At 50.2% G+C, this 23,238-nt stretch overlaps 1 protein-coding gene across 2 annotated transcripts in view; it reads left to right on the top strand.

Annotated features, from left to right (window-relative positions):
* Positions 1-21,254, top strand: part of LOC133346690 (retinol dehydrogenase 13-like) — a 35,397-nt gene extending 14,143 nt beyond the window's left edge. For both annotated transcript variants that reach the window (XM_061558485.1, XM_061558484.1), the window contains exons 2-8: positions 4,658-4,795; positions 12,829-12,969; positions 13,570-13,761; positions 14,415-14,576; positions 15,925-16,041; positions 17,067-17,274; positions 18,430-21,254. In XM_061558485.1, the coding sequence (XP_061414469.1) occupies positions 4,708-4,795; positions 12,829-12,969; positions 13,570-13,761; positions 14,415-14,576; positions 15,925-16,041; positions 17,067-17,274; positions 18,430-18,538 (1,017 nt within the window). In that variant the 5' untranslated portion in view covers positions 4,658-4,707 and the 3' untranslated portion in view covers positions 18,539-21,254. The remainder of the gene's footprint in view (positions 1-4,657; positions 4,796-12,828; positions 12,970-13,569; positions 13,762-14,414; positions 14,577-15,924; positions 16,042-17,066; positions 17,275-18,429) is intronic.
* The last annotated feature ends 1,984 nt before the right edge of the window (positions 21,255-23,238 follow it).

Here is a 23,238-nt window from a genome sequence, read left to right as displayed (position 1 = left end):
TAATGAGGGGGGCTGTTCGATTTGGAATTACGTCACCTGTTCATGATTATTAATGAGGAAGGGCGGAGGGGGGTGTCCATTTGGAGGACGTCACCTGCTCATGAATATTCATGAGGGGGGCTGGTCGATGTGGAGTGACGTCGCGAGCGTTAGGGACATTCCTGGGTGATTATAGTAGGTATAAATATTAATCGAATGATAACATTCGACTTGTAACGAGCTGCATCAGTATTCGCTCATACTCGTCTAGAGAGAACGACTCAGAGGCGCGAGGGGACAACGGACAAGCAGGAAGGCAGCCGCGCGAGAAACCGGCGGCAACAATTGCCCGCGCTCTGCGGTCCTCTACATATATCGAGGCGCTGTCGGCCAATTGATGAGTGTGTTTACGTGCGGGAGGAAACCGGAGCACCCAGAGAAAACGATCACGAGCGAGGGGGGAAACGCTCGATCCCAAACGTCTGCGACAAAAAAAAAGATTTCCAGCTCACCGGATTCTCCGGTATAAATCAACGTTCCGATTCCGAAGAGGAGGAGTCCACACATTTGTTTTGCTGTAGTGCCGTCTCCTGGCGAGCCAGGGTCATGACGAGAAATCTCGACGGCCACCCACAGGAAGGGAATTCCGCAACGGTTATTTTGTAATCCACGAACCGTCGCCTTCACTGCAGAGGTCGCAAACGGGTTTTGATTCCTTACCCGTACCCGGCCGCACCAGGGTCGCAAATGGGTACCCGTTCCCTACCCGAAATGAGTGACAAACGGTTACTCACCAGTGACTCACGGCCTACCCGTACCCGTACCCGGCCGCACCAGGGTCGCAAACGGCTACCCGTACCCGGCCGCAGTTCTGCCAACCATCCAGTGCTACGTACGGTGAGAAAGAGGTTCAACATACATACATGCACACGTCCAACGGTATGCGACCGTCCCCCCCCCCCCGTTATCGTATCGACAACACTTCCCGGCGCGTCCTCTTGCAAACTTCCACATCGCCTATTCCGTCTGTGTAGCCCCACGACATGTCCAGGATATGTCACAGCAGGCACTTTGCCCCCAAATGACAACTTTATTTGCGTGCTGCTTACAGCACCCAGCTCTCTCCATAGAGCGATGTTCTTCGTAGCAAGGCTCGCGGGTCACTGGCAGCCCCTGGTGGCCTTGAGTGCGGCCCCCCAACAATACATCAGTGGTGACAACACCCCCCATCATCATCGCGATGCTGTCAAACCCCCAATGGTGACAAATGGTGTGGCGGCCCTCACATTGGCGATGTCTTACCGGCGAAAGTGCCCCCCCCCCCTCTGAAAACGAGTGAAGAAACAGTGCCAGAGAGTAAGACAGCCGGCACCCCTGCTTCAAATACCCGTTTCTTGGCATTCACTTGACAACACTTTCTTGTCTTCCAAACCGGTTTTCCACGGCCCATAGCTTTTCTGGCAGGGGCCAGTTTGTCCCGAACGCAATCAATGCCCATCTCCCGACAAGTGGTGGAGCCTCGATATCACCAGTTCAGACAATATGGGCTCAATGATGATGTGATTGTACATTACACAGTGTTTTTAAACGTGTTTATCTACGGATATAAATATTGTTTTGTAAGGTCATGGGAAATATACTCTTAGGTTTTTTTCGGTAAAGTCACGTAGGTAAAAAATAAAAAGAAATAATAATACAAAATAATAGAAATCAAATAATAAATCACGACGTTTCGGAGGCAACACAAGTCTCCGTCATCAGGTGGGACCTGTCACAGATAAATTTACTGTATCAAGTGAGGAATAATCCAAGAGACAAGCCCTTAAATACAAGTTACGGGGGGGGGGGGGGCTTATCTGAATGTGGTTGCCGGGGAGTGCCGGGGAGTGGCGGTGCTAAAAGGGAACAAATGAGCAAATCGGCTCAGGGTTGTGGCCGGTGTTAGCTGATAGTAAGCATAAAAGTACTGGTAAACGCTGGGGATGTCAACACTCGGTAAAGTAGAATATTACCTGTCAAATAAGATGGTACAAATATGTGTAGTTAAATCTTGGGAAACTCAGCAGTTTAGTGACCACAATGACAAAGATCCCCGGTAAAACCTTAACAGACTGTTGTGGCAAGTGATATTGTATGCACTGTCCTTGAAATTGATTGGTCCACACCCGAGACAGATTTTCTTCGAGCCTAGCCTCACATAGTGTTGGACCAGTGCGCCTTTTGGCGCCTTTTGGCGTCATCTGGTCCAACACCATGTGAGGCTAGGCTCTAAGAAAAGCTGTCTCGGGTGTGGAACAATCAATTTCAAGGACAGTGCATACATTATCAAAGTTGTGTTTTTTGTTTGCATTCCGACCGCAGGTTTTGTGGTCAATGCAAACATGACTCCTTGTAAAAAAAGGTGTCAGTTTTGTTGCCAGATAAAAGGGTACAAAGCAATTATCATTATTATACCCAAGTATGTTGACCAAAAAAAATGTACTTGGCTGAACAGTACTATTCAAATACCCCCGTAGAATCACTTAGATCAACACATTGGCCAAGAAAGAGAAGTGGTAGCAACATGTTTAAATTGGCAATTCGCTTAAAAATGTGGTAATACATTTTACGCGTAAGCAGCGGATACTTTTGACCTTTAAAATCGAGTGTTTTATTTCCAGAAACATTCATTAAACAAATACAAATGCCAAACATGATCCTCTTGAAAAGGGGACCTTGAGATTTTTTCTTTTCAAGTCAACGTAAAACACCGTTGTATAATTATCAGGGTACTGTACTGTGACTGACGTGCAGAAATTAATGTACCAACTCATTCGTTTAGCCAGCAGCCACGGAGCGGGTTTTAATGCCACACAAACCGCACTCACGTGGTCGCTTTTCACGGAATACCTCAAGCGGCATTTCCGTCTGCGTTTCTTTCCCACCCGCTAGACTCTCAACGTTGCCCCAATTTTGGTGCTATCGGTGTCACGTTACGAGGAGGAATAAATAATCCATTTGGATGTCTCGCACAGCCGGTGTAACCCCCTCGACGTTAGGAAAATGTACCGTGGAACAGGATATCACAGGACTACATTCGAGATACGTACAGTCACGGGCCCCCCATACCGTCCCCCCCCTCTGCCCCTGACTGTAGAGTGGAGTTCAAACCGTGTCGTCGCCCTGAGAGCTGGAACATTTCCAGATTAAGTCCTGAACAGCGAATGCACCAATTGGACGACTCTTTGCGCATTCACGAGTGACGGGGCTGAGACCGCTCAACTGGCTACAATCGGGAACCCGTTTTAACCACCGCCTAGGATTCCGGCGGCCGTCCATCTGGAAAACTCCGTCGAGATGGGACATCTCGTTGGCAAGGGTGGTGTCCCAGGGGTGGCGCTTGACAAACTTGCACAGCCAACACGTTCATGCCAGTGGCGTAGTGAGTCCATTATTATCAGCTCAAGGGGGTGGGGCAATCGGTCACATGGGGGCCCCAAAATGTGATTTGTCTCGCACGGTTGTTACCGAGGCTATTTATATCTATCTCGTGGCTCCTCTTGCCTAAGCACATCATGACATCAGTGTTGTAGCTTTGGCCACCAGGGGGATGGGGGGGGCAAGGCACCTCCTGCCTCCACGCGAGTTACGTGACTGGTAAATGCCACCCAGAGGGGTATCTGCTGCCCTGCGAGCAAAATAGGCGACATTTCGGCCAATGGCTCTTGTTCAGAGCAAGGGATGTTGTTCGGTGTCTGTCATAATAAGGCCATCATTGCCCGAAGCGCAAGCCCGAAGTTTCAACAAACATCGCTCTGCTATCTAGCGTACGTTTCCGAAATGTCGCCGATTGATTTTTACTTTTTTAGGGCCATTATTGTTTTGTGGGCATGTATTCTTACACGATGAAACTATTAAAAAGAACTAGAAACTAATTTTATTTTAGCAGGTAAGGCTCACTGAGCTATATCGCCCTTTTTCAGAAATGACCCGGCCGCAAACGATAACCCAACGAAGTGGCTTATCACGTGGACATGTATAGCATTCGCCAAATATTCTAAACGCACTTTGATTATAAATTGGGAGGCAAAAACCGGGGAGAAAATTCAAGAGACTACGGTGAAAGAGAGAGAGACATGCAAACTTCAATATACAGCAGGCGTCAGGAATGGGTTTGACCCCACGAATAATTTGCTGTTTTTTCCTGAAATTTTTCTGTTGTGCGTAGTCACTTTAAGATGTTTCTTGTTCATGTTTTTGTTTGTTGCGTTTGCACCCGATTCAAGAGCCGCATGGCTCACAGGGCTATACCTAATAAATGAACTGAACTGAGAACTAAACGAAGCTCCGACATGCCAGGCGAGGGAGTCACCATCTCGCCACCGCGTGCTGTACAGCGCACCGCGTGTGTTCCACGTGGTGGACCCAACGCTCCCGCACTGCCAACGCAGTGGACTCCGCGTATTCACCAAAAAATATAAAATAACGAAGCACTGCCACCTTTTAATTTGTCCGCTAGGCGGCGCTCTCGCCAACGTTACACGCTCCGACCCGGGCGAGCAGGGCGAGCAGGAGGAGGGGAAGGGAGGGAGGAAGGGGAGGAGGAAAACGCGTCCAATGCGCTCGGTGTGCGTTTACCCACGCTTAGCCCAACCTTCTGTCCCACCACCACCACTCCCTCCCCACGCGCGCCCTCAAGTATCCGAGACGGAGCCGAGAGAGAGAGGCAGACGTGCGGAGACGGGAAAGATGATCGAGGTGACGTCCTTCACGATGGACGAACTCAAGAAGGTCTTCAACGATCACTATGCTCCTATCGCGGTGCTCACCACCGCCGGTAAGACGAGGGGGGGGTGGGGGTGGTAGGAACGGCATCGATATTCATCGCGTTCATGTTCACACGTGTACAGTCTTACCATGTGTTCATATTCTTAGTTATCCTTGTGAGGACGGCAGGAGTGGTCGCGTTGAAGATGAACGCGCTCGGGGTGTCCCGAGTCGCCTGCCTGCTCTGCCTTTACATGGACATCGCCACTATGGGGGGGGGGAGGGGGGATACAAAGACGGCCGGGCGTGGTGCTGGCCACCCCCCACCCCCTCGAGTGCCGTGCCGACCTTCATCGGTGCTACTCGCTCACAGCACTTGCCCCTACAGTCTGTCAAGGCTATACCGGGGATCTTTATCATTGTGGTCACCGAACTGCTGAGTTTCCCATGACCTTTCGCAACAATATTTATATCCGTGACGCTACAGTCCGTAAAGGCTACACGGGGGATCTTTGTCTTTGTACGTGGGGAGCGGTGGCGCACTGGGTTAGCGCACTGCGCTTACGAAACCCGGCGACCCGAGTTCGATTTCCCGCTCACGACCAATAACGAATATAAGAGCCAGTTCGGTGCCTCCCCTAGGTCGACTCAGCCTTAAATGGGCACCCGGTGCGCTGCGTAAACATCGGCGCTGGTGGGGGTGGGAGGGGTGAGAAGGCGACCGGGCGTGGTCCCGGCCACCTCGTGCGCCGTGCCAACGGCACTTGCCCCGACGGTCTGTCAAAGGCTATCAGGGGCATCTTTATCTCTTTGTTTGACGCGCTGTGCTGTGTAAGGATCCTGTCGCTTACAGCTGTAATGAATTGGCACGATGCGTGGCTGTGTGCTCCAGCAGCACTGCCAGCTGCGTTATTGACCTGCAACAGCAGCGACAGCTGTGCATTTGGTTGCAGCAGCAGCAGCTGTTTCACGGCGACAGCTGCGGCGAGACGCGCCGTTTTGCGGGCTCCAGGTTCGCGAATTCGCGTTTGATTCACAATGGTGTTGAAGGTTCCGTGATAGGCGGCGGCCGCACGAACTTCCTCGGGCTGCAGGGAATCCGCGGCGTTAGCTGCAAGCTGCACAGTGCCACGTGCTTGCGAGCGAAGGCGACAGAGGTGTAAGGTCGTGGGTAACAGTTGCAGTGGCAGCTGTTGTGTTGGTTGCAGCAGCAGCAGAAGTTGTGGTGGTGTTGTTGTCTACATTCCACACTGCAGCGGTCCCCAACCTTTTTGGCACCTGGGACCGGTTTCGTGGAAGATCATTTGTTCACGGACCAGGTTGGTGGGGGTCATCATTGGGTCTTTCCCCCTTTTAAAAAAATCTCTTCGGCCACATTGGTTTTTTTATACTAATTTTGACTAGGGTTGGCTTGTGGGCTGACCAAAACTCTGTGACACTGAGACGAGTGCGCAGTGCGGGAAAGAGGCGCGGACGGAAGTGGTGAATAATAAAACAATGGGGGCGGGCCACGTGCGGCCTCACCGCTCTCACCTCCTGCTGTGTGGCCTGGTTCCTAACAGGCCACGGTCACCGGTGCCGGTCCTGCGGCCCCGGGGGTTGGGGACCCCCTGGTCTCTCCAGCACTGCTGCGTAACAGCGGTGCCCGGGTCACAGGAGCGGCGTTAATGTAGCGCGGATATGGATTTCAGAGCAAATTGCCATGCCTGGCATAGTTTAACAAACCCGTTAAGGTCACGAGGTTTAGTAATTTGCGTTGTATCGCATACAAGAGCCTACTGTGTTGTACATGTTTAAAAGGTTTGCTGTCTGGCTGGGCGCGCGCGGGCAAGTCTGCGTTGGTGACGTCACAGCCCATTTCCGCGTGACGTATTTCGTGCGTACCGACGTCACCCCTCTCTCCAGGGCAGTGGTAACAAATAAATAAATAGACGCCTTGCCAATTATCTCGGAAAGGCCTTGGGAGTTTCAAGGCCCTCCCCCCCCCCCCTTGTTCAGAAGGAATCCTTCCACATTGGGGGATGATAGCTGGCCAGTTACACTCACGAGTGTCTGTTTGGCTTTAACTTGGGGGGTGGGGACACACCGGAGGACTCCAGGCAAAACCGTGTCTCTCTCTCTCATCATCATCACGGTGGCTAGGAAATGTTAACTACCTCGCCTGGTTTACATGAGGTCGTGGGTTCGATCCTGGCCCTGACGCCTGCTGTATGTTTGGAGTTTGTATGTCTCTCTCTCATCATCATCACGGTGGCTAGGAGATGTTAACTACCTCGCCTGGTATACATGAGGTCGTGGGTTCGATCCCGACCCTGACGCCTGCTGTATGTTTGGAGTTTGCGTGTCTTTCATCATCATCACGGTGGCTAGGAGATGTTAACTACCTCGCCTGGTATACATGAGGTCGTGGGTTCGATCCCGACCCTGACGCCTGCTGTATGTTTGGAGTTTGCGTGTCTCTCTCTCTCTCCCTCCCCGCGGTCGCGTGGATTTTTTTTCCCGGTCCTCTCGGTTTTCCCTCCATATTTAGAAACATGCGTTTTGAGTATTTGGCTGCTATAAATTTCCACGTCATACTCCACTTTGGTGAGCTATCATTTGTGGCCAGGTCGTTTCTGAAAAATAGCTATTTAATTCAGTGGGCCTTACCTGGTAAAATAAAAATAGTTTAGTTTAAGTGAGAGGTCATCATCATTATTGTCATATTCAGCCATTTTTAATCCACTGCTGGACAATGGCGGAGCCAGGATATTCAGGTAGAGGGGGCAACCACTCCAGCAATGAAAAATGATAGAGGAGTTGTTAGTAAGTAAGGACTTGTCCCTTGTTTTTTATTCGATGCGTGTGCGGCGATGGCACAGCCATCGATCGAGGGTCGAATTTGAACCATGTGTGTGATCGGCATCGCGCTCGCTGAAGGATGCCTTCAGGGAAGTCGTGTACTATATATGTAGTGGGTTCCAGGAGACTTGAGACGTACATCTGCAGAACAAGAAGAACCAGTGGCATCTACACCTACAGAACATGAATAACCAGTGGCATCTACATCTCAGAACGTGAATAACCAGTGGCATCTACTTCTGCAGAACGTCAATAACCAGTGGCATCTTCACCTACAGAACGTGAATAACCAGTCGCATCTACATCTGCAGAGCGTGAATAACCAGTGGCATCTACATCTGTAGAACATGAAGAACCAGTGGCATCTACATCTACAGGAGATTATACAACTTTTAAAGCCATTCCCCGTGTTTAGTGTACATGCTGTACAACACGTTTGAGATCGATGTACGGACAGACCTCTGGAACCTAACTCGTTCGTAAGTAGAGGAGTCCCTGTAGTCTTGAGACTCAGTGAAGCTTCTCTGGGTAAATAAAACGACATTGGAATGTTTGGGAATGTAAATGATTTATTCTGCACGCGGGATGAAACCTGAAGAAAATAAACCACAAATATCATGGGTGGGAAAAACCCGATTTTTCCAGCGACAGGCATCGTTTTTTTTTTAAACAATTAAACCGGATTTCTCCCAATCTCAGATGATCGGGTTTGATATAAAAAGACAATTAAACCCGATTGTAAAAAACCCGACTGTGCCACCCTTGACAAATATGCGGCTATTACGGGCGCAAATAATTACCCACCTTTAGGCCAACAAAACCCATTTGCTGTGCGGCCTTCTTGATGCCCAGACAGGGGGACGTGTCGCACGCGCGTGTGGTTTCTGCAGAACTCTCCACGTGCAACTAAAGCACACTCACACAATGACCGGTGGTAGTCGGTCGACGAGCTGGGAGAAACTTACTCTGTGGGCTTTGTCGCGGTGAAACAAAAAAATCAGCCAGCGTCCGTATGGTGCCCTCCGAATCACCGGTCAGCACGTTCGGCTACGTACGGTGCGAAAGAAGTTCAACATACATCCACTAAACTTTTGAGTGTATGTGGTCACATGCACTTACGTTTGCGGTGTCTTTTGTTTCGATTCTCGTGTGTTGATGTCCCTGTTGATTGGTCCACACCCGAGACAGTTTTTCTTAGAGCCTAGTCTCCATTGGTGTTGGACCAGATGACGCCAAAAGGCGTACAATTTAAAAACAGTGCACTATCAGAGTATTGGAGACTAGGCTCTAAGAAAAGCTGTCTCGGGTGTGGACCAATCAACTTCAAGGACAGTGCATATCATTACCATTATCAGAGTTGTTTCTTTTTGTTTGCATTTTGACTGCTTGTGCTGTGGTTATTGCAAACATGATGCCTTGTATAAAGGTGTCCGTTTTTTGTACCAGTTGAAAGGGTAAAAACCAATTACTACGGTATACATATTGTTATTATGTGAATGATAATATTTTATTCGGGAGGGCCCCATGTGCCTCCCATTATCAACATACGAGACAGTTTCCTAATCCGACGAGGGAGACAGTGCCATCTCCAATCCTGTCTAAAGCCTCGAGCCAGTTAGTGGTCGAAATTCCACATTCCTAAATTCTGGACGAGCATCCAAAACGATGGCCAATGTTGACATCACGCACACAATGTGGCAACTCTACGCCAACAACTGCCTCGTAATGAAAATATATCACGGTGTCAGTATTATGGGGGGGTCGTCACCACTGTAGGTTTACGGATTATGGGTTTAATTCCACGTCAGTGGGGGTGAAGGTGAGTCGAGTGGCGGAGGACTGTATAAGTGGAGGGGGCGTTAGTGATGATCATCTCTCTCCTTTGCTCAAAATAGGAGCAAGGACACGCATCGACCGGATTAAACTCCGTAATCTGGGGTTAAAGACGCGCATCCGCCCTGCACTAGCACCACGGGCATGGCGCCTTGCTCTTGACCTCATTTAGATGTTGGGTGGGGTGGCGATAGAGGGGAGTAAGATTCACAATATCACCAGCCGAGCAGGCCGGGCCACCGAGTGTAAAACTAAAACTAAACTTTGTATTTTACCAGGTGAGGCCCACTGAGCTTAATACGTCTCTTTCGGAAGCGTCCTGGTTATCGCAAATGATTGCTCAACGAAGGGGCTCATCATCATGTGGGAATTTATAGCATATTCTTGGGTCTTTCGGTAAAGTCACGTAGATAGGTTCAAAGAAAATAACAAAAATAACAAAAACTACGACGTTTCGATCACAACACAAGCAATCGTCATCAAGTGATCGAAACGTAGTTTTTGTTAGTTTTTGTTATTTTATTTGAACCTATCTACGTGACTTAACCGAAAGACCCAATAATATGAATTCCTGTAGTCACGAAAGCTTTAAGTCAAGATTTAAATGTATAGCAGTAGCCAAATACTCTAAACGTGCGCGTTTTCTAAATGTGGAGGGAAAAACCGGAGGACCCGGAGAAAAATCCACGCGACCACGGGGAGAGAGACACGCAAACTCAAAATATACAGGTATTGTCAGGGTCAAAATAGAACCCACAATCTCCTGCATACCAGGCGAGGTAGTTAACATCTCCTAGCCTCTGTGATGATGGCGAGAGAGAGACACGCAAACTCCAAATATACAGCAGCAGGCGTCAGGGTCGGGATCGAACCCACGACCTCCTGCATACCAGGCGAGGTAGTTAACATCTCCTAGCCTCTGTGATGATGGCGAGAGAGAGACACGCAAACTCCAAATATACAGCAGCAGGCGTCAGGGTCGGGATCGAACCCACGACCTCCTGCATACCAGGCGAGGTAGTTAACATCTCCTAGCCACCGTGATGATGGCGAGAGAGACACGCAAACTCCAAATATACAGCAGCAGGCGTCAGGGTCGGGATCGAACCCACGACCTCCTGCATACCAGGCGAGGTAGTTAACATCTCCTAGCCACCGTGATGATGGCGAGAGAGACACGCAAACTCCAAATATACAGCAGCAGGCGTCAGGGTCGGGATCGAACCCACGACCTCCTGTATAACAGGCGAGGTAGTTAACATCTAGCCACCATGATGATGGCGAGAGAGAGACACGCAAACTCCAAATATACAGTAGCAGGTGTCAGGGTCGGGATCGAACCCACGACCTCCTGCATACCAGGCGAGGTAGTTAACATCTCCTAGCCACCGTGATGATGGCGAGAGAGAGACACGCAAACTCCAAATATACAGCAGCAGGCGTCAGGGTCGGGATCGAACCCACGACCTCCTGCATACCAGGCGAGGTAGTTAACATCTCCTAGCCACCGTGATGATGGCGAGAGAGACGCGCAAACTCCAAATATACAGCAGCAGGCGTCAGGGTCGGGATCGAACCCACGACCTCCTGCATACCAGGCGAGGTAGTTAAGAGCCCGTTGCCAATCCGCTGCTGGACGAAGATCTCTGCAAACGAATGTCACTCGGAGGAGGTTGTTTGGTTGTACCTCCCCACACTGGTCAGTGTGGCCTGGTGAAGGGCGGGGGGCGACCAGGACCACTTTGGCAAAACGAGGCACTGACATCAGCTAGCCGTGGCCGGGACTTGAACTCATGTTGGTGGGTTCATTATAGCGCAGTGTACCGATCGCTGTGGCATCGCCGCCACCCCGTTGCAGAAATAGTGTGGAGCATTCCTTCCAGTGGTGTCTTTTAAACAAAACACCGCAGCTTAATCCGGACGGACAGGTTTTATAATACACGCCCTGCGTTGTGCTGTACCGTAGTGGTAATCACAACCTTGAAAAAAAACCTGTTTGTGTGTATGGGGCCGTCCATAAATGACGTCACGCACCTAGATAAATATAGGCAACACGTTCTACTTAATTAGACTTTTTAATAAATGTTTTCTCCTACAACATCAGAGTGCAGCGCCACATTAAATACTTAGTACAATGACAATAGTTTAAAGCGATTTGAAGCATTTTTGGGGGGGGGGGGGGGCAGAGCTTTGTGACATCATATTTGAGGGGGGGTCTGACTTTTTGTGACGCCGTGTAGCGAGGGGGGGGGATCAAAAATCGTCCAAAATCGCGTGACGTCATTAATGGACGGCCCCTATGTATGTTGAACTACTTGAGCAGCGTGCGAAGCCACACGTGCTAATGGGAGGTGCGAGCGATGATTGCCTTGTTTTGCCGTCAAGTTTTCAGTGTGGAGGTAATCAACAGTGGAAATCCTGAGTTCAAATCTGGGGTTCAGGCGTCTGTCATTGTGAAGCTGGGTTCTCATGTAGAGTGTGAATTGATGATTTCATCCCCGTCACTAATGACTACACACACACGGGTGAAAAAAACCGATGACGATAACTTTGGTTATGCACTCAATTTGGCAACATGAGAGACAGTAAAATACTGTCTGGGTCTGTCAGACTACGGGCATCGTTGCTGTTGGGAAAGTGCTGCCCCCTGGTGTAAATAAGGCGTCACACTCAGTCGTTTCAGTGGTTCTGTGCAATCTCTACGCAAGGGCCGTTCTATACTAGGATGCCCATAGCACCATTGAGTTCACATCGGGGGAAAGATAAAACATAGATATGATGTATTTGTAAAACGACTGATTGCTCGGAACCATGAGTGGGCTCGGACAAGACGCATCGCTCGAAGGGATGACCGGGAGTGGAGACTAGCGGCGGAATCGCAGCCAACGTAGAGAACACGCCCCAGATTGCCACATGCACTGTGCGGATGGAGTGATGCGGATCAGCCCGCGCTGAGACGGATCATTGCCTCGCGAGACTGTGAGAGATGGCGGTGGTGCGGGGAAAACCTTTATCCAGAAGTGGATTGATCACAGCTGATGATGAATGCCAGAAACCGTTTTTTTTGCCACCTCCAAAGACAAAGATCCCCCTTATAGCCTTAACACACTGTTGGGACTAGTACTGTTAGCAAGCACAAATACACACACACACTGATATAACATTTTAAAAAAGGGCCACTACGATGGCAAGATGTTAACTACCTCGCCTGGTATGCAGGAGGTCGTGGGTTCGATCTGAAAAAGAGCTATACAGCTCAGTGGGCTTTACCTGTTACATTTTTTTATTTTAAAGAGTTCAATAATACATAGAGAAAGAGTACAGTAGCGTCCTTCAGGAATATCGGCACCACTGCCGCCACCGCGTGTTCCGCCCGAGGTGTTGAATCCAAGCGCTCGCTGTGCTACGGAATGCGTGTCGCGAGCGCAGGAATGGGATTGGTGCTGCTGCGGCGCTGGATGTCCGGCGGCGTTTGCCGCAGCCTCGCCCGCATGGACGGCAAGACGGTGGTGATCACGGGCGCCAACACCGGCATCGGCAAGGAGACCGCTGTGGACCTCGCGCGCCGAGGTAGCGGCAGAGCAAGCGAAACACAAACACACAATTATAAACATTCATGACGTGAAGAAACGATTATAGAATTCAATCGTGGACCCCGCCCCCCCCGCATAGAGACAATTGGTTGAATCGCTCGGGATCGGTCGTTAAGCGTCAATTGGTCACCTAAGCACGTTACACCCTCGAGTGTCGATTTGGGAAGCGTCTAAATCACCACGGCACCTTGAGACGTGGTACACAGTGGGGTCGGGGGGAGGGGCATGCAATGGGCCGGGGCCACGACCGCTGGGGGGATTAGGAAGCAGAGGGGACACCGGCGGACAGAAGAGGCCATCAGCCTGGACTTAAAGCGTGGTGGAGGGGGATCAGCAGTGGCGATGTGGGGGGGGGGGGGGCCCAGTCCAGTAACGGCAGCAGAACAGGACCCCTCCAGCGGGGATCGCCCTTCAAAAAGAGCTTGCGAGCTCAATGAGCCTCCCGCCGGACACACTCAAAAAATAAACCGTTCGAATTTGAGTGAACAACTGTAGAGGTGTTTCGTACTAAACGATAATAACGACGATAAAATATCGCGCGAATGAATTCCCGAACAAAGCCGCGCGTGCCGGGCAGGTGCTCGCGTGGTGCTGGCGTGCAGGGACGAGGGCAAGGCGCAGGCGGCTGCCGACGAGGTGCGCCAGCGGAGTGGCAACTCCGACGTCGTCGTCGAGCGCCTGGACCTGGCCTCGCTGGCGTCCGTGCGCGAGTTCTCGCGGCGCCTGCACGACACCGAGAAGCGGCTCGACGTCCTCGTGAACAACGCCGGTGCGCTGGCGGTATTCCCCCGCTCCTCCCACCGCGACCGACCCCACTGCCACCGCCCCCTCTCCGCCACTGCGACGGACGAATTCCCGACTGCGGCGCAGAACTATGACGCGCGGCATTTTTCACGAGCACGAATGACCGTGACCCGAGCTCGTTGTCGCTCGAAAGCCTGGCCTAAAAGAGGCGGTGGGGCCTTGGAGAGGTCTGGGGCCTTTAATGCTGCTGTGAATGTGCAGTGGAGTGGGATGGCGATGGTGGCCGCGTTCTCAACGACCGGGGGCTGCCATGGAGAAACGACGCCTGACAGTACCAGTCCTGGTCGTCGGTGTAGAGAGGAGGAGGACGTTGTGAGTTACACTGTACCTGGTAGCGGCATGTAAACATCAGCAGTGGGGAGACAAAGGCAGCCGGGCGCGGTCCGAGTTACACCCAGGGTCGTCCAAAGGAGGGGTGCGTGGCACGGGACAAATCACGCAGTGGGGCCCCCCCAATGCCTTCCGACTAAACCAGAAAGCACGGACCCCAGAGTGGTCGCCCAGATTCGTCGTACCCTCGGGAAATGACTCTGGCCACACGCCACACCCTTATGCAACATTCCGGGGGCTACCGGGGAGGGGACCTTTGGCAATCACCTTTGTGTGTGCATTCGTCAGGGTTGATGCGGTGCCCCAAGTGGAAGACCGAGGATGGCTTCGAGATGCAGTTTGGCGTCAACCACCTGGGCCACTTCCTGCTCACCAACCTGGTGCTCGACATGCTCCAGAAGTCCGCCCCGAGCCGCGTCATCAACGTCTCGAGCCTCGCCCACACGCGTGGTGGGCGGCATTGCACACACCCAGCCTCAACGCACAACCGCTTCCAGAATTACAATCTTCAAAACAACATTTTTTTTCGTCTTCTGAACGGCGTCGTGTGACGAGGCGAAGAATCCATGAGGAGTTTTCTTCTTGGTTCTTTCGGTAAAGTCACGTAGAAGGGAAATAATAAAATAATAAAATAAAAATAAAACATAATAAAATAATTCTCACGACGTTTTGGCCACAACGCAAGCAGCCGTCCTCAGGGGAAGACCAGGTCTGTCGGGGAGACAGCGTCTGAATGAGAAATTTAATCCATGAGAAGGTTTATTCTTTTTGGGATTAGATCGCGTAAGTATATAAATGTCGTTAAAACCTGCCACCACCCAACACAGTCAATTAGTAAGGGTTCTAGATTTGAAGCTTTCGTGACTGCAAGGATTCGTATTCTTAGGTTTATTCGGTAAAGTCACGTAGGTAAAAAATTTAAATTAATAAAATAAAAATAAAAATAAAATAAAAATCACGACGTTTCAGAGGCAACACAAGCCTCCGTCTTCAGGTGGAACCGTCACAGCACGATAGCTGTATTTACTTTTATAAATTTTAATTTTTTACCTACGTGGCTTTACCCAAAAAACATAGTAAGGGTTGTCACATAAGCAGAACGTGGCCAATTCGTCACTAGTACAGCACACCGGGTGTGTGTTGGAGAGCCAAGCCACAACATTTGTTTACGTGACAACCCTTACTAGTTGGCTGTGTCGGGTGGTGGCGGGTTTTAACGACACAATTATATATTTACGCGATCTAACCCAAAAAAAAACCTCTTATGGATGATATTGGTCGCGAAAGCCTACGTGTTAAAGTGAATCCATGAGAAAATCTCCCAGTCGTGCATCCTGTGTGTCAGAGGACAGCCGCAATCGAGGGTTTTTCTGACCGTTATTTTACCCACCAATAAATTCCTCCGTCGTGACTTAAAATGTTTGAGTTATTTTGAAAAAATTCCAGAATAAGGGTTGCACTTTTCCCAATGAACACTCTTTTAGGAGGATGTTTTCCCCATTCTTACACATTCACATATACATTTCTGGTGGGCCATGCAATTGGATTGAGTCCACTAAAATCACTTATATATATAAAGAAATTTCAAAATCATAAAGTCGCAACAATTCCTAAATAATCACTGTGGGGCTGAATTGTTTGGCCCCTAATTGTTGCATGAATGTGTATGAATATGAAGGCATGTTATTTTATCTACTAAACATGTGTCAATAGGAGCTTCAAAGCTCATCGGATTCGTCCAGTCGACGTAAAGATTCCGATTTTATTTACCTGCTTATGTTTTGTTGGTTGACAAAAGGCAAAATCCATTTTGACGACATCAACTTGGACCAGAACTACAACCCTGGCACGAGCTACAACCAGAGCAAGCTGGCCAACGTGCTGTTCACCAGGGAGCTTGCACGCAGGCTGCAGGGTCTGTATACCAGCCAAGTGCACGCAGCGCCTACCCACACCTTGACTCACTCACACACACGCACGCACGTGCACACGCACACAACAACAGCAGCAGCCGCCGTTCATCACTAAGTGGCGGTGACGTCAACACAGCGCCTGTGCCAGGCTCGGTGCACATTGAGGCTGAGGGAAGTGTCGAAGGCTCTCTGGCATCATCAGGTCACGGGACATGCCCAGGTGCCATGGATTGACTTGGATGTCTGGCAGAGGCACCAACTGTGCTCCCTACTGTGCCAACTTGATGCGTTTTAACTGCCCTGTGCTCTGCTGGTGTTGGGAAGGCGACTGTCTCCAGCTGCCCAGCAGCTTCCTTCACGAGCCTTCTCCATTGAGGCCGATCTTGACACCGTCTGTGCCAGTCATCGGCACACACACACACGCATGTTCCTACACAGGAAGGCAAAACATAAGACGTTTCTCCTGCTACTCTTTGACAATCTTGGATAACTTGCTTTAGTTTGGCTTTTGGAACCTTCAGTTGTTACATTGAATATAAAGAATCCTAAATGTGGTCTGTCACTTGGAAACCCGCATTTTTTGAATGCAATGTTTGTCAAAGTATTTCTTGTTTTCTTAAAAATAATGCCAATTATGTAATTGTCAGCAGTAGATTTAGCCTAATAGTGGACACAACTGTAAGAATGAAACAGAAGCAGAAACAAATTAACGAGACAGCTAAATGAGGCAACAACATCTTCTTGAATCGTGACAACTCATTGAATCGCTGGTAGGATGAATTAATACAAAGCTACCACCCAGCCTTCGTGTGGCCTTCATCCAGCAAGATGGATCATGGCTGACTAATAATGATGGGAATGATGCATAAGATTGGCTTAACCTGGTCTCACTTCAGATTCCTTTGCCTGGGGAGGTGCAAGCACCCCCGACAGGAAAACCAGACGATGACAATGATGACGATGATGACCAGGCGGCGATGACGACGACGATGAACGCCGTGCTGCATGCCTGCGTGGTCGTGCTCAGGCACGGGCGTAACGGTGAACTCGCTGCATCCGGGCGTGGTGAAAACCGAGGTGGGGCGCCACGTGTTGGACGGCGTGGCGGCGTGGAAGTGCGCGATGCTGTACCCCCTCGTCCTGCTGCTCTTAAAGACGCCCCCGCAGGGCGCGCAGACCTCCATCTACTGCGCCGTGGCCGAGGAGCTCGAGGACGTCTCTGGCCTCTACTTCAGGTGACGCCACCCACCCCGCGCAGCGCCTCCCTCCCATCCGCTGAACGTGGGCTCACCCTGCCATTGTCGCTCGCACAGCTGCCCGCTCACCCGCACGTTTGACCGTCACCCACGGGTTTATCTGCCCACCCGCTCGCCCGCTCGCTTATTCACCCACTCGCACAGCTACCTGGCCACCAACTCACCTACTCGCCCGCCCGCCCGCTCATATGCGCGTTTAACTATCTTGCTTGTCTGGCTACTCACCCGTTCACCCACTCGCATGCACAGCTGTTTGCCCACCCACCCATGCATCTGCTCACCTGCACTCACCCACCTGTTCACCCACCCACCCCTCCACCCCCACCGGTCCCACTCACCATGCCTATTTTGGGGTGTGTTTTTTTTCTTCGTCCTGCCGCCATTATTATTCTTGCAGTGCAATCGAGGTCATGTCGCAAGATCATTAAAGAGGCTGCTCCAACGAATGAATGAAAACCGATCCCTAACGCTTCCCATTTCCCCGATGTATTCACGCCGTATGTGGCCAACTGCTCATCGGAGGTGCGGGATAAGCACAACAAACTTAACAGAAAAATCGGTTCTAAAGAAATTAGTTTTCAATCTAGTTTCAAAAGTGCATAGCTCCAGTGGCTTTTCTAATATCGGAAGGAAGAGCGTTCCAGACGGCCGTGGAGGCGCATCTGAAAGCGTGTGAGACGCGGTGACCGTCTTTATTCGACGGCTGGTCAAAAACGCTTTATTTTTTACACTTGTTTTTTTATTGCTCTTTTTCATAAGCAACCTGGCCACATTTGATAGCTCAACGAAGTGGCTTATCACGTGGAAATTTATAGCAGGCAAATACTCTAAACGCACGTTGATTCTAAATGTGGAAGGAAAAAAACGAAGGACCCGGAGGAAAATTCCATGCGACCACGAGGAGATAACATGCAAACTCCGAATATACAGGTGTCAGGGTCAGGATCGCACCCATAACCTCCTGCATACCAGGCAAGGTAGTTAACATCTCGCCACCGCGGGGCCCTGCTGCTGCTGCTGCCGCCAAGGTGGACAACCGGAGTTCGCGCGACGAACGGTTCACCCTCCTTGTTGAGATGGGCGAGTTATCGTGGTTCAGTTTGTGGTGAGCGCTTTTCAATTTTTTCCCCGCAGCGACTGCGCCCCCAAGGACGTGGCACCGCAGGGGAAGGACGACGACACGGCGCGGCGCCTCTGGGAGCTCAGCGCCCGCATGGTCGGCATGGAGACTGACGGAAAGTGAGGTTGCCGTGGCGACATCACCACGTGCCGCGCGGCACCGCCCTCGCCGAATCGATGGATGGGGGCTGGGTGGGCACTTGCTCGGCAGGGGCGATGCTGTTGTTTGGAAAACATGCCGTCGATCGGAAAGCGCGGTGACTGCCGGTACCTGCTCCTGGCTGCTTGGCACCCGCACCCCGTGACAGAGCAAATTCTTGAGCCGCAGCAGATGATCCCAGATTATCAATTTAAAGTGAGTTTTACACGCACAATGCAGGCATTGAACTGCCCGTGCAATAATAAAAAAAAATCCATGCTCTGCAATTGATTTGCATCAAATGTTCAGCCACTAGAGGCGCTAAATTCACCACGATGTACAAAAAAAAGAATAAATATCTTCAAACGAATCGTGAACTCAAGTTGCGACGATCGATCGAAACGCAAGAGGCGCGGTCACAAACCCACACACAGCGAAGCGCCCGTCGGGTCAAACGGCCCTCGTGATCAACACAGCGCGGCTCGACCTTCCAGCAGTGCACGTATACATGCTTTAGAATTCGCAGCATATTTGACATCGGCAGTAGGCAGATTTAGAATGCACAGTCACGTGGTCTGCAGTGCAATAACCCCCCCCCCCCCCCCCCGTCCGTCCGTCCGTCCGTTAACCCACGATCTCACGGGGCCACTAGACAACCTCGCGTCACGTGCACACTCTGCCACGCGGTGCTTCACTCGCGACCGCACTGAAATCTTCCTCCGTCCGCCACCACTGTATGTGTATAAATCATTTCGCGATGCGGTAGGATTTGCTTGAAAATCGGCATTATAGCCAGCATGTCAGAATCCGTTATGCTCAGAATCGGAACCTTTATCCTTTGGAGGAATCCGACGAGCTCTGAAGGTATTTTTTCCGACAGATGTCCAGTAGGCGCGGGTCGGCAAGTCGCAACAATGAGCGAGAGGCCGAACCACGAGTCTCAATACCGTCGCTGCTGTTGCCGTGGCGACTGTTGTCGTTGCTACTTTCACACGGCTGGAATCGCGAGGCTTGCAGTTCGCAAATGTTGAAGAAAATGTGTTTTAAGGTCTGTTCGAGATATAAAAAGGGGGTGCTATTGCTAATACTCAGAAGTGCTTCACTAGAGGGTGGAACATGAACCTCTCAGCCCCAGGGGTCGGCAAACCTGCGGCTTCTTCTTGGTTCTTTCGGTAAAGTCCCGTAGAATGGAAATAATAAAATAATAAAAATAAAACATAATAAAATCATTCTCACGACGTTTCGGCCACAACGCAAGCAGCCGTCCTCAGGTGGAGAGCAGGTCTGTCGAGAAGACAAAGTCTGAATGACACACTCCAGGCTTGGAGCGTCTATTTAAGCTGGGATGGAGGGGGGAAGGGCACCTTGACAAAATAATTTGCATATCAAGAGGAATTTATCATATTTATGGGCTCTTTGAGGGACCGCTGCTTCGTGACGGTCATTCATTAAGGACCACCACCGTCTCGTGTTCACCGCACAGTGTTGCATCGCGGGCTCTTCAAATATTGAGGAGGGGTTTGTTTTCTTCTTCCACCGAATTCGAAAAAGAATGGCTCTTCCTGTTAATATTGGTTTGCCGACCCGCCTGGTGTCGTGGGCCCGTGGAGTGACGAGCAACGCGCCAGGCATTGCGAAGAACACGTGCTGCACGAAGCATACAGAACGCTGTTAGCAGCCGTGCAGTTTCAACGATGTCAAGCAAGCAAGCAAGCGGTGTACTCACGTTCAGGTTTATTTCGTCTTCACACCGTTGTTGTGTGGGGAAGAAACTCCAATGCAAATGCTTCAGCAATCACGCGTTAACGCTAGGGTGCAGTGTTGGGCCACGAGACGGCTACGCGACTGTTTCTTGTCCATAGACGTGAACAAGACATTGCTTGCACGAGCTCGTACGAGATATTCACAGAGCCGACAACCCATACGGTTTACCCCCCATTCTGAGACAGGGAAATGTCGTTATCAGGCCCATACGACGTACAGCCGTTTCAATAAAAAAAAGCAATGTTTGTCTGTTTGTGTTTCTCCCTTGTAATGGGAGCTTTGTAGGATGAACGTTGAGATTTACAAGGGCACGGGGTGAGTAATAAGGTCTGAATTGGTCTGTAATAAGGTAGGCCCACTGGTAAGGGCTTGACGGGTATGCAGTCAACATTGCATTGGTTATAACACGAAGCTATCAAACCGGCACTGACTGTGTGTTCATGCACGCACGCGCGTGTGTCTGTGTTAAAGTCAGTGGAGTAGCATGGTTGAAATGGTGTCGAGTACAAATCATGTAAACGGGGCTCTGTATCCAATTCCCCTCGTAGCCTGGTGCCTGGGCCTATCGGGCCTGGTGACGTCTTTGCAGTCGCACACCCGGTAGCTAAAACCATCGTGCTAAAGGCGCATGTGCTGTGTGCGTTATGATTGTGGGGATGGTGTCACTTAGAATCGTGCAAATCAAATTGGCTAAGACGGAAGGAGCGTTACTTGAAACATTTTGGTAATAACAATGTTGCAATTTTGATTTGAAGCTTTCGTGACGGCAGGAATCCATACTCTGGTTCTTTCGGTAAAGTCACGTCGGTAGAAAAAATAATAAAATATAATAAAATACGACGTTTCGGTCGCAATACAAGCGTCCGACGGAATTTGTTCAATGCAACATTTTGTTTGCGGTAGTTGCTTTGTGCAATAAATGCATTGTTAAAACGTCTGCTTTGGTCGGCATATATGGACGGTGAAGATGTTGTTGTGAACAATACCACTGATACCACCACACACCACCCTCACAGTCGGGCATATTTCCGGAATACACCACGCCGCCTTTGACCGAGCAACCTAACCCAACGTTCTTACCAGCTCCCTCCGCAGGAATGTGTTTAGTCCGCCTCCTATCGGCTTACGCTACTCAGCCAGGACAGTTGGCAGGCTGCCTGACGAGCGGCGCCCCGAGATGGTGAAGACGACGAGAAGAACGGTGCCGATGACCTTCAGCAGCACGACGGGGGTCCCACTCCAACGACAGCCCCGAGTGCCCCCACAGGGCCCCCTTTTATACTCTCAGCGCGGCCTCGCTCCGCCTCCGGCCACGCCCTCTTTCTGGAACCTACCAGCGGGTTCCTGGAGGGCCCCTTCTGTGACCTTCCCCCTCCCCCCCAGATCCCCCTCTCGTGTATCGCCTGGCCTGCTGACGTCAGGACCGCCGTACGCCAGCAGATCCCCTATTCTGCCAGCAGCCAGTGCTATGCCACTACATATGTATCCTATTATGTGTAGGATTTCATCACTCTTCTCTGGTTTATACCTAGACCTTGATTAGCTGTGGTTGAAGCTTTTGGCTGTTTAATATTCCCTAAAAGTTATTTAATTAACAATGTATCATCGTCATCAGCCATGATCAATTGACTACCGGGCGAAGACCTCTGATGCAACAGTTTATAAAGCAGCCACGTATGGGCTGATGTTATCGCTCCCATCTCTGTGGTGGACGCACCCTCGATCATTTTGCATACTTTGGGTGCCACTCGACCACTCGGCATTCTCCCTTGCAGCGACGTCTTCTGCCCAAACCCACGTTTCTTAAGAATCCGCTGACTACTGTCAACAACCATCAACACCATGCCGCAATAAAAAATAGTATATACTTAAAACGACTTTGAAAGTGTTGTAAAATGTCATGAGAAGCCATAAATGCAATGAACTTGCATTTTATTGACGAATCAACCCAATGAAGTTATACAATCGGTAGTAATTTGTTACGTTTGTAACAAACAAAAAATATCCAATCGTGGGAGCTGCAGCAGTCTACAGACCAATTACCATGGGTTGAGAACCACGGCTCTCGATCACGAATTGTCCTGTCTCTCGGTACGTTCCCAAGCGTGAACCATTCACGCTTGGGCACTTTAAAGACTTTGTCAAATTTTCTTTGTGAACAATATCCTTGTTTCTCATCCATTTGTCGTAGCATTTGATATGCATGGCTATGGGACCTTTTTGCCAGCATAAAAATGATGAAAACATCAGAATAGGTGTTTACCCTTTCTGGCAATGAAACATGTGTTAAGGTGTTCAAGCACCAAATAGATACGTTTTGCAAGGGATTAATTCTGCATTAACCACGCGTACTTGTGGCAAAACATGCAACCATGCCTCGATCATAATTGCATTGTCCTTGAAACTGATTGGCCTACACCAAAGACAGCCTTCTTTACAGAGGCGTAGCTAGGGGGGGGGGGGCAGGGGGATACATATGTCCCCGGGCGCCAAGGTAAAGGGGCGCCAAAATGAGGCTTACAACTTTACATTATAACTTATTGCGGCGGGCGCGGCAGCCTGAAACTACTGCACAAATCTACACCTCAACCTAAAAGTTTATATATCCCGCCACACACAGCCTACATGTCATGTAATTACATTTTGGTATGTGATTAAACGGGGGGGGGGGGGGGGGAGCGCCAATTTTATAGTTCGTCCCCGGGCGCAAAATATCCTAGCTACGCCACTGCTTCTTTATGGCCTAGTCTCGCCGGTGTTAGACTTGAGAACGCCAAAAGGTGAACAGCACAGAAACAATGTAAGTATTAACACACTTACAGCTCGGCTTGAGCAGTTATAGCTATGGGACACTATTTTGACAGCATGAAAATCATGTTCTCACAGGAAATGGATACATTTTCCCATATCTATAAAATGTC

The sequence above is a fragment of the Lethenteron reissneri genome, chromosome 24, assembly GCF_015708825.2.
Source record: "Lethenteron reissneri isolate LAM-NWPU_2019-01 chromosome 24, ASM1570882v1, whole genome shotgun sequence".
Lineage (NCBI taxonomy): Eukaryota > Metazoa > Chordata > Hyperoartia > Petromyzontiformes > Petromyzontidae > Lethenteron > Lethenteron reissneri.
Note: the sequence above shows the minus strand (reverse complement) of the source record. Positions and strands in the feature narration are given on the sequence as shown.